The sequence below is a fragment of the Ctenopharyngodon idella genome, chromosome 10 (assembly GCF_019924925.1).
Source record: "Ctenopharyngodon idella isolate HZGC_01 chromosome 10, HZGC01, whole genome shotgun sequence".
NCBI lineage: Eukaryota > Metazoa > Chordata > Actinopteri > Cypriniformes > Xenocyprididae > Ctenopharyngodon > Ctenopharyngodon idella.
In genome coordinates, this window is record NC_067229.1 from 36,060,869 (window position 1) to 36,073,312 (window position 12,444).

The 12,444-nt window shown below is 35.4% G+C and overlaps 1 protein-coding gene across 1 annotated transcript in view; it reads left to right on the top strand.

Annotated features, from left to right (window-relative positions):
• The window catches only part of frem2a (FRAS1 related extracellular matrix 2a), a 64,005-nt gene that overhangs the window by 34,343 nt on the left and 17,218 nt on the right, over positions 1-12,444 (top strand). Inside the window, exons 7-9 of the mRNA XM_051908759.1 lie at positions 9,203-9,352; positions 10,822-11,031; positions 11,833-12,030. Coding sequence (XP_051764719.1) covers positions 9,203-9,352; positions 10,822-11,031; positions 11,833-12,030 — 558 coding nt within the window. The remainder of the gene's footprint in view (positions 1-9,202; positions 9,353-10,821; positions 11,032-11,832; positions 12,031-12,444) is intronic.

Below are 12,444 nucleotides of genomic sequence, written 5' to 3' on the forward strand. Positions count from 1 at the left end.
TGAATAAACTAAATTTTTTTTAGTTGTGTAACAGTAGTTTAGCTGTTTTTTAAAATAGTGTTGCTTTTTCAGTAAGTCATTGAGTCGGGTGGACTGAGTTAGGAAGTTCCTCTTCAAACTGCTGTCTCTCTCTGAGAGCTAATGAACAACATCAAAACAAACAAGGTCCGGATGCCGAGCTCAGTGTTGTTTGGCCGGCAGCGACTGAGCACACTGCAGATTAAAACTGAAGAGATGTTCTGCTGCAGAGATAAAGAATACAGCATCTAGTGGAAATAGTCGAACAGCCAGACTGCAGGATATTCTGGCTACTTAAACAGAAAGAACCCAAGAATATTTATATAATTTTTTTACCTCTAATACACCACTATGTCCAACTGCCTTGTGCACGGCATCCGGTGCGTGAGGTGTGTACGCGCTCTGGCGTAGTTTAAAGGATTAGTCCACTTTCAAATAAAATTTTCCTTATAATTTACTCACCCCCATGTCATCCAAGATGTTCATGTCTTTCTTTCTTTAGTCGAAAAAAAAATTAAGGTTTTTGATGAAAACATTCCAGGATTATTCTCCTTATAGTGGACTTCAATGGTCTCTCCAAACGGTTGAAGGTCAAAATTACAGTTTCAGTGCAGCTTCAAAGGGCTTTAAACGATACCAGACGAGGAATAAGGGTCTTATCTAGCAAAACAATCGGTTATTTTCTTAAAAAATACAAATGGATATGCTTTATAAACACAAATGATCACCTTGCACGTGCTTCCGCTTTCCGTATTCTTTAAAAAGCTTACGCTGTATGGGTGAACTATCCCTTTAACTTTCTATTAAACTTTCTATTCATCAAAGAATCCTGAGAAAAAAAAAAACATTAATGATAATAAACAGATTTAAAATGACTGTTTTTGATTTTATATATTTTAAAATATAATGCATTCCCTGTGAATTTTCAGCATCATTACTCCAGTCTTCAGTGTCACATGATCGTTCAGAAATCATTCTAATATGCTGATTTGCTGCTCAAGAAACACTGATCAGTGTTGAAAACAGTTGTACTGCTTAATAGTTTTGTGTGCAACATGCATCAGACGGTCAGTGAATGTACTGTGAAAGGTCTGTACGTGTGCCGCCTGAGGCTGAGACCATTCAAGAACCAGAGATTAGTGCTTGACATGATGCTTTCTGCTCAACATTGTTTGTATGACAGTGTAGCCCTGGGTGGAGGCAGAGAATATGAGAAAATGTTTTGTACGTATCTGTTTGAAGGAAGTATATCTACAGAGACACCTGTCTGTAGTTTGAAATTAATGCCTGACAGCATGCACGTCTGTCTGACAGATGTTCATAGTCAGAGAACAGCAAATGTTTATGTCTAGAGAAACTCAAATATTAGCACACAACACAGCATGCACTGTGACTGTCAATGAGCATTATATTCACATTACATACACTAAATCACCCCCTCCTGCATTAGCTTTCACAGACGTAGAAAACAGTACACAGCATGAAGATGCACCCCAAACCATGTAGATCATCAAGAACTGCCGCACACTGAACAAAAATGGTGTTCTCAGTCAGCAGTATCAGCAGTGTCAGAGAGCCAGCTGTCTGAAGAAATGCTTTGTGCTGTTTCCTGTTCTGTCATTTATTGTGTGGAATGTACACACAGGTATTATTGCTCACATAAATCTGTCAGTACTAAATCAGTGCTGTTGAAGCCTCGGGGCATAAAGCCTGCCTCTGCATTAGTAAACCACCTGTGTAGCTCCAGACTAAATCAATACTTACTTTAATGCTCAGATGTGGATAGTGGACCAGTGCTCACATGCTGTTATGTGTTATAGTAGTTTATGTTGGTTAATTTATTCTTTTTATTGGTTTTGAAAATTTACCATGGTTGTACTATAGTTTATATTTTTTACAGTTCAAGAGAAAATAAATTCCTTATGAACTTTCTTCTTTCCTTATGAACTTCCCTCCTTCCTTCCCTCCTTCCTTCCGAACTTTCTTCTTTCCTTCCTTCTTTCCTTCCTTCCTTATGAACTTCCTTCCTTCCTTCCTTCCGAACTTCCTTCCGAACTTTCTTCTTTCCTTGTGAACTTCCTTCCTTCCTTCCTTCCTTTCTTATGAACTTTCTTCTTTCCTTGTGAACTTACTTCCTCCCTTCCTTCCTTATGAACTTTCTTCTTTCCTTCCTTCCTTTCCTTATGAACTTCCTTCCTTCCTTCCTACCTTATGAACTTCCTTCCTATCTCTCTATCTGTCGGTCAGTCATATATTTAGGTCGTATATTTATACTACCGTTTGGGGTCCGTACAATTTTTCTTTTAAAGAAATGAATACTTTTCATCAAGGGCACATTAAACTGATCAATATGGCAGTAAAGATTTTTACATTGTTACAAAATATTTCTATTTCAAATAAATGCTGTCCTTCTGAACTTTCTATTCATCCTAAAAAATGTAAAGTTTTCATAAAATTATTAAGCAGCACAACTGTTTTCAGCATTAATAAAAAATAAGAAATGTTTCTAAAATAAATTACTATTATTTAAATTTTATTTTAAATTGTGATAATATTTCACAATATTACTGTTTTTACTGTATTTTTGATGGGGGAAAAATGCATGGGTGACTTGTTACAAAACCTTTGAAAAAAATCTTAACAACCCCAAACTTTTAAGCGTGTATGTTTATATATATATATATATATATATACATTTTTGATAAATTATTTAATCAGAGCAGTATTTCTCTAGCTAAAAACAATGTCAGTGTTCATGCAAAAACTGAAATATTTCTAATTCATGTGTTTTGTTAGGTAGTGAGAGAATCAATTTAATACTTAAAATAAAAAATACACAACATTGCGTGTTATGTATTTTTAAGATTATTGTGGTAAAATAGTCCTTTTTGAATTCGATTGAGTGATGATTTTTTTTTTTTTCTCTCATCACCATAGTAGTTATTTTTCCTAAAAAAGCCTTTAGCCTTTTCACAACAAACATTATATTTTGCATTATAGAAATAACAGTTTCCACTGATTTCACCACAGTAATGAGGAACAGTCCGTGGTTTACCTGTGATTTAGTATGGTTTCACTACAGATAAGTTCAGCTATGGCTAATATGCAAGAATTTCATAAAGAATGTCAAACCTGTCAAAAACACCCTTTTGATGTCTCTTTTCAGAATCAGTTCCATGTTAACAGTAATTTCTAATCTTATTTCTCCCTTGAAGTTTAAAAATAGCTTCAGCTTTTGACAGATACAACTAAATACTGCACAAATCTCAATATTTCCCACCTCCATTTCATACTTAGTTTTCTCAAAGATGTTTCACAAAGCTGTCAAAACTGCATAAACCCATCTGCACTCCATGCTACCGACAGACACGCTAGTGAGTTCAAACATGAATTTCCACAATCGGAGAACACACAGACTTTTTTTATCACCTGAAGCTTTAAAAAGCGCTGACAGACTCGTGCCTGAGAGCAGGCTTCCGGAAATAGACATGACGTGCTGAGGTTTTGATTGAAACAGGACATCTCGGGGTAGACAGCCACCAATATTTGCCAAATACAATGAAGGTTTTGAAAGAACACAAGCTATTTTTCATAATTGGAATATGCATCTTACAGTGCAGATGAAAATGTGTCTGTCTAATCCAAACTGTTTGTTTGGACACCTGCATATGGATTATCCCCATGTGCCTACTTCCATATGGATTTGCTAATTACCAGTTTTGTCTAATTGTATCTTCTTCATAAAATTGAATCTTGTGCAAGTTTCTCTCTGTGGCGCAAATGTCGTCACTCATCTGCTTTGTGCATGAATCATTCCTCATTAGCCCTACTGAGTATAATAACACTCTGATGATTCAGCACAGTTCTTATAATATGCTGTGATAAGTCCTGAAATGGGTTTGCTTGAAGCTTATGTTTGTGTATCAAAATATAATGCAGTGTGAGATTTTACCCTGAGGGGCTTTAACCTTCAGCTTCACCCTTCGTCTCTTGCGGCTCTGAATATTTCAACACGCTAATTCTTTTTTAATGCTTCCCCTCATTTTCAAGAATTGAATCATTTTAAAATATCTTAACCATGAATGCTATTCTTTCTTTTTATTCTTTTTATTACAACCTTTGTGATTGCAAACAATAAAATTATTTTTAAAAAGGGAAAAATCACAAAGCAACAACCCAGAGCAACCAACTGAATAGAAACACATTTGCAAATACTCACATTACTTTAGCGTCTTTTGCATAGCCAAAAAGAAAATGTAAAATATATAAACATAAAATAATCTTATTGTTACATTGTATTAAATTAAGCACTGACATACAGAAATGATGGATATTTGTATGTTTTCTATTAAGGGAAAATGAGCCAGAACAAAACTCATGTCACTGCTGTTTTAGCATTATTTATATACTATTATAATGTTTATTAATATTTTGAATTGGCTTTTAAGGCAAAACTTTACAATAAGGTCCATTTTCATATCTTTGTAACTGGTCATTGTAAGTTCAGGTTCATTAAATAATATTAACAGACCACTTTTGCTTTTGATAATGTAAATGTAGAAATTAACATTAACTAAGATTAATAAATTGTTTAAATATGTTTTTTATTGTTATTTCATGTTAAATTATGTAGTTAACAAATGGGACCTCATTGTAAAGTGTCACCACTTTTATTTTTATATTTTTAGTTTTAATTTTAATTAAGTTTTAGTAATCTTGTTTTTGTGTTTTTGTCATTTTTATTAGTTCTTTTTAATATTTCTATTTAACTTTTAATTTTATTTTTATTTAGTTTTAGTATTTTTATTTTAGTACTTCTATACTTAAATGAAAATTAGAAATGATGCCTTGGTAACTAACTGAAATAAAATAAGTTTGTTTTTTTTATATATTAATTATATTTTATTTTATTTCAGCTTTATTTCAATTATGAAAAGTTTTTTTTATCGTTTTAGTTAACAATAACACTGACTCACGACTGCATGAGAGTAGCTGTGGTGCGCATAGATATGTAAATGTAGATGCCACATTCGATCACTCCAGACACGTCGGCACATCCTCCATCTTGGAACAGTCAACATGTGAGTGCTGTCGTCACTCACAGTAAAAATCATTGAGTTTTCAAAGGTGCCACAATCAGTGTTGGGGAGAGTTACTTTTAAAAGTAATGCATTACAATATTGCATTACTATCGAGTGATTTTTGTGCCATAATTAAACAAACAAATTCAGCATTTTGCAAACAAACTCAATCTGCTTTGCAAAGGGAAAACTCGACTCGCAAACAAACAGAAAGCAATGTGCAAATACAAAGGCCAGTTTGAGCGAAAACACGGAGTAACAAATTTTAAACAAAGTATTGTGTTTTACAAATATAAATAAATATTTCACAAATAAATACAAACCATCCTACAAATTGCATATAACCTGTGAACAAATACCAAACCTATAGCATATACATGCATACCTGGCTGTTACAATTGTGAGACACTTGCCTTTTTATGAGATCTCTCGGCTAGATTTTCTCACAAATGTGTGCAAGCAGATTTTCCCACAAATGCAGGTGAGCAAATTCCTCTTCCAAAACTCTTGCCTCATTATTTTAAAACACCACTGCACGCCACTGAGAACAGTGTAGTGGCGCTGGCAGGAAGTGGTGCTGCGACCTGCTGCTGCCAGGATTTGCGTTTGCTCTCTAGTGCTAAATTGATCCCCTTGCATAGCGCCATCTGCTGTTTTGGAAGAGGAAGTTGCTCAACTGCATTTGTGAGAAAATCTGCCTTGCACACATTTGTGAGAAAATCTAGCCGAGAGATCTCATAAGAAGGCAAGTGTCTCACAATCGTAACAGCCAGGTATGCATGTATATGCTATAGGTTTGGTATTTGTTCACAGGTTATATGCAATTTGTAGGATGGTTTGTATATATTTGTGAAATATTTATTTATATTTGTAAAACACAATACATTTGTTACTCCTCTGTGTTTTCGCTCAAACTGGCCTTTGTATTTGCACATTGCTTTCTGTTTGTTTGCGAGTCGAGTTTTGCAAAATGCTGGATTTGTTTGTTTAATTATGGCACAAAATTTACTCCATACATTACTCCCTTAAAAAGTAATTAATTGTGTTACTTGCTTACTTTTTATGAAAAGTAATGCGTTACATTACTTTTGCGTTACTTTTTCTAACATGGACTGGGCTTGCTTGTTTGTTTTTTAATAACAACAAAAATAGTTCTATTTTTGGCAAATGTTAAGACCCTAAAGTGAAAAGTAAAGTGAAATGAATAAGCCTCAGGCTGAAGGAAATGCATATTTACACCTGTACAGTATAGGGGGCACAGCTCAAACAAACCTTTCAGCTGTGCTGCCATTCTGAATTAAAGAAGAATAGGATAAAGGAGAAGGAAGTTCAACACTCTTATTTCTAAATCTAATCTAAAGTAATTTTTGCTTATTTGTATGGTTGAATTAGATCATTAAAGGTCAGCGACAAAGACATTGGTTAATAAAGTGAGATTAAATACAAAGTATATTTGTGTAATTTAATATATTTATTTATTACAGGTTTGCGTGAAATTCTGAGATTGCATTTCACTGTTTTTATTCATTTTGAGGAATACTGAATGTTTTCGTGCAAGTGAGATGCGTAAATGCATGTTCACATTTAGTCTAGAACTACAATAACCATCATGTTCACTCAGCGCACACAACACCTCTGCACTTTATTTCTCTCAACATGGGGACAGGAGAGCTGTCACTCAATAAATGTGAAAAAGTAACTTGCGTTACTTATTTGAAAAAGTAACTTAGATGTTTTGTTGTAAATTGAAAAAGTAATGTTACTTTACTAGTTACTTGGAAAAAGTAATCTGATTACATAACTCAAGTTACTTGTAATGCGTTACCCCCAACACTGGCCACAACGTTGCCCAGTCTCTGGTTGTAAAACCGCCGAGATGTAAATTCCCAAAGAAACGGATAATGTTTCACAGGTGAGAATGTCTTGGTTTGTGTTTTTATATGTATTAACTCAATATATACTTTTTTTAGCATACGCAGAATTATCTAACATTGATAACCTAAATCCTATGAAAATAATTTGCTGAAGTCTATTGCAGATATAGATATCCATACATGCGTATAATTGTGGACACACAGTCAACTTGATCTCAAGTGTTCCAATATGGCTGATGGAGATGTTATTGAGGAATCTATGTATTAAATCTATGGCGGTGTGTATGTCAGAAACATCTGCACTAACCACTAGGCCCTGGGTAGAAAATGAAAGTGTTTTGGTATGTTAATTCTTGCAGATATACAACAACATCTACAAAAACTTAGTTCAGGGTATTTATACCTTGTATACCATGAATCCATTCTAAACCCTGTAATTTGTGACCTGATCTTATGTTTAGAGTGTGTTCAGAACAGAGAGGTTATAGACAGGTTACAGGCATTTCTTTGTAAGTGGCTTCCTGTAGATAATGTGAGATGACAGCTGTTGAATCCTCTCCTAGGGACCTCTGCTCTTAGACACCGCGGGTGAGAAAAACAGAAACCTCGATGCAAGGTGTCAGTTTGTTGTCATGGAGACCGGCATCCACTGTTTATCCACTGTTCTGAACAGTGGTGTTGAGATGGTGGTTTTAGATGGTTTTAGCTATCGTACACTTTTTATTACTTGGTAGGAGGTTGATTTACTTTTCAGTACATGATTATTTCAAGGGTTTTTCTTAAACTTTACAATTAAATGCAAATAATAAGATGTTCTTGTATGCCACGAAATAAAATGGAGGTGGGTTGAGTTTGAGAGTTGGTTCATATAGTTTAATTTCAATAACTGCAATCAACAGAGTTCCTGCAGTCATGGAATACATATCTGGAAATATTTAAATTAAACAAATCTTAAAGGTCATGAAAAATTCATTAAAATTTCTGTAATGAATAAAACTTTAAAGTTATGTTCTGCTCTAAAATACTTTTTAAATTGGTTTTATATTGCACTTGTGTAACTGTGAACATTAACAGTGAAACTTTTAAACATTGTTTAATTGAGTTTACAAGGCTTACATATTTTCATCCTTCATATAAAAGAAAAATATTAAAGCTGTCCAAAATCATAACTAAATGAAGCAATGACGAAAAAACAAAGAAAAATCATTAAACATAAATAAACATGTACATAACAATAAATGTAAATAAAGTATATAATATAAGTTTATAATGTATTCAGTTTGCATGTTTGTTTATATGTGTACACACTCCTGGACAAAAAAAAAGGGCCAAAATAGCTCAATTCTAATCTTTTAATTGTCTTAACCAGAAATTATTGGTCAGGAAATTAGCAAAATTTAAGCAAATGCACTATTAAAAAAGCTACTGCTGTCTCATAAAACAATAAAAAAAAAAGACGGAATGAAATGTCTTTGAAAATCTGGAGAGAAATATAATAATAATGCATCTCTACCACAGTGAAGCATCGAGGAAGAGGTGTCATTGTGTGGGGAGCCTTTTTAGCTGCTGGTATTGGTGAGCTACTTCACTGTGAGAAGTCATTTAATGCTTTGGAGTACAGGAGAATATTGCAGAATGGCTTGCTTTCCACAAATGAAAATTTGTTATCTAAAGAGGAATGATCAGATGTTATTTTTCAACAAGACAATGCTCCTCTCTAAATTGAAAACAAGTCCATCAGGCTTATGTTTGAACCCTATAGTGAACATTTGGTCTTACAATAAACTCAAACGAAAAAGGAGACATTTTTCAGCTACTCATGAACTGTTTGAAGCCATTAACATTGAGTGGAACAATACTGACTCTTCTTCCTGTAAAAAGCTGTCTGCAAAGTTGGGGAAGGCTGTTCTGTGCTAAGTTAATTTATCTACAGTATTTGTGCAATTATTGCTGATTTCCTGACCAGTGATTTGATTAAAAAATTTGAAATAGTTCAGAACATTAACAGACCACTAAATATTTGGCCATTTTTGCCTTGCTAGGAGTATATATATTAATGTGGTATATATGTATAAATAGCTAAACATAGCAACAAAATAAAATTAAGAAAAATAATAGCATTAAATAAAATAAATAAACTTTTTTTGGGTTTTGAATGATTTTCAGATTTAAAGAATGTAACACATGGAAATTCATTGTCAATGTAAATTTTCTGTTTATGCCCCACAGCTCCTGTGTTCTACTTCGGCAATCAGGAGTATCACGTCGATGAGAGTGATGGCCACGTTGAAGTCCATGTGTGGAGGACAGGGACGGATCTCTCTAAAAAAGCTACAGTCACTGTGAGATCCCGCAAAACAGACCCGATTTCTGCCGAAGGTGAGTGATGCTATTGGATTTTCCTGGTAGTCCATCCTTTTTTCCTATCCTCAACCAGCATTGTTACTCATTTCATACAGTATGCAGCAAAGTTAGCCAATCATAACAGAGGTCATTTACATATAAAAGCCTTAGTGCCAGATTTGTTAACAGCTTGTGCCAACGCAAACCCTCTTTTGCCGTTAAAAAACTACTATCAGGATTTACTGTCAGGATAAGACATGCAGTGAAAAATTTGTGATGAAAAGGCGTGGACACAGTTATTTTTGCATCTGACCTTATTGCATATTGCATTTGTAGGAGTTTCTCTTTCAGATGCAATATTTATGGAAGGAGAGTATATAAATAAATCATGCAACATGATTTATTAAGGTTTGCGACTAGTCTGTTTACTAGTATTTGTGCCATTATTTAACGGCCCAAAATAAAAGCATGTCTTAAAGGGATAGTTCACCCAAAAATGATTTGTCATCATTTACTCACCCTGAAGTTGTCTACCATAGTAGGAAAAAAATACTATGGTAGTCAATGGGGGGCGAGATCTGCTTGGGTACAAACATTCTTCCAAATATCTTCCTTTGTATTCAGCAGAACAAAAAAAATTTATACAGGTTTGGAACAACTTGAGGGTGAGTAAATGATGACAAAATCATTTTTGGGTGAACTATCCCTTTAAGCCATTTTGCACCTGTGTTGTTGGTAGATCACACGCACCTGATTATCATCGGCTCTGCTTGTTTGTGAATTTGCGCTGCTCTTGATAGACTTACTGCGTTGGTCATTATGGAAATAATCTGGCTGCATCCGTGTTCTTTAACGTGTGCATTGTCAGTAAATCACCCTCAGAACTTTCCACTCCCATCTGAACTTTTATAGGATTGAGGTCTCACGCTAATTTGCCCTTTTTAGTAAATCTGGCCCTTAGAGGTAGAGTTCATTTTATTTAACTAAATTATGTCTTTTTTGGTTGAGTAATCCTGACTTATGTTAGAAAAAAAATAAATGCTAAAAAACAAAAAAACAAAAAACAAAAAAAAAAAACATTTTTTAAAAGTTATCTTTAATTCTTTTCAAGTCTTGTATCTCCAGTTCCTGTCATCCCAGCAAACTTAGGAACTGCAAAATGCTGAACAGGACAGTTCAGGGTCTTTCATAAATGTGAGAGTAAGTGTTATTGACTCTTTTGGCTTAGTCCTTGAACAAGTGACGTGTGGCATCAAAGATGCAGCTATGAGCTCTTTGCAAAGCTGAAATAAAAAAAAAACTCTGTTCATCCAAGTCCTCTGTGCTCAGTCAACCCAAACCTAGCTGTAAGTTCTATACAGTACATTGATCCTTCAAAAAAAACAAAAAAACAGCAGTCTCTCTGAGAGAGGATTAATTGAAAGTGAGAATCCTGTGCTTCTACCATTAAATCCAGTCTGACCTCTTTCTGACCTTAGCTTTATTTCTGTGTGTTCATCCGCTAGCGGGGGTAGACTATGTGGGAATCAGCAGAAACGTGGACTTTGCACCGGGTGTGAGCATGCAGATGGTCCGAGTCACCATCCTGGATGACCTAGGCCAGCCCGTTTTGGAAGGAACAGAGAGATTTGAGCTTATTCTCCAGATGCCCTCCAATGGAATTCTGGGAGAGCCGGCAAAAGTCACCATCTTTATCAACGACTCCATTTCAGACTGTGAGTATTTTTTCCTAACAAAATTGTGACCGAGACACACATAAGGAGTTTTCATGCTTGAAATAGTTAACCCTATGTCATTCTAAACCCCGATTAAACGGAATCCTGGATTATGTTGTTTCGCATTTTACGCGGCTCATACTTAATTATTCCTGTGTATTCATAAGCTAAGGTTTCACACTGTAGATTCCTAAACCCTGGGTTAACATCCTTATTTGCATATTTGCTGTGTCAATTTTATTGAACAAGTACAGCATGCAACCAGTTTACATAAAGGTTCTAGTATCACGCATCCTCTTATTATACATTGCCGACTGTACTATCAGTGGACTATAAAGTTAAGAATAAAACAGTCTCTTCTTCACTCCCGTTTATGCTTTTTCCATCACCATTTGCCATTTTTCCCCAAGACTATTGTTCATGCTACATGTGGTGTTTCTATGACTGTCTAACGCCTGTGAATATGAGGCATACGATTGGGCATCTGTTGCTAAGCATCTAGCCGTAACATTCTAAAACCACATTGTTGCATGTTTAGCATCGCAACGCAAAGTTAACACCGCAAAAGCTGTGCTAAGCCTGCTCCACAGCAGAGTAAAGTGTGAAACGTTCCTCTACCCAGGGTTAAAAGCCGGGTTTAACACAATGATAAACACAGTGGGAAAAGTCCTATAATGTTTCATATACTGTATTTTTCTGTCACCCAGAGAATGAATGACCCACTTATTACTAGTTTTTGTCCATGATTCAGAGGTAAATTGTTCTATTAGACCATCTGGATTTTTATATTCTTTTTTTCAGTGCCAAAGGTGCAGTTTAAACAGGCTGTTATGACTGCAGAGGAGAGTGAAGGTCACATCACTGCAGTGGTACACCGCAGCGGAGACATCAGACACAAGTCCACTGTACGTTGCTACACCCGGCAGGGCTCTGCACAGGTGGTGTCCGACTTTGATGAAAGACCCAACACTGATGTGTCCATCGTAACGTTCTTGCCTGGTAAATAACCTCTTACGTAAGCTGGGATGTGGATTGGAGGGAAGTACAAACAAATGGAAGATGAACAAATGAATGAATGAACAAGCAATTGAATGAATGAATGAAAGAAAGTGAAAAAGTGAAAGGGACATGTGAAAGCCAAGTATGGTAACCCATACTCAGAATTTGTGCTCTGCATTTAACCCATCCAAGTTAGTGCACACAGATTAGGAGTAGTGAGATGTGAACACACTGCAAACTGTGGACACACACACGCGGAGCAGTCAGCAGCCATTTTGTTGTGGCGCTTGGGGAGCGATTGGGGGTTAGGTGCCTTGCTTAAGTGCACTTCATTCATTTCCAACACCTTCGGGTTACCAGTCTGACTCTCTAACCTTTAGGCCTAAACTGCCAGAACGAACGAACAAGAATTGA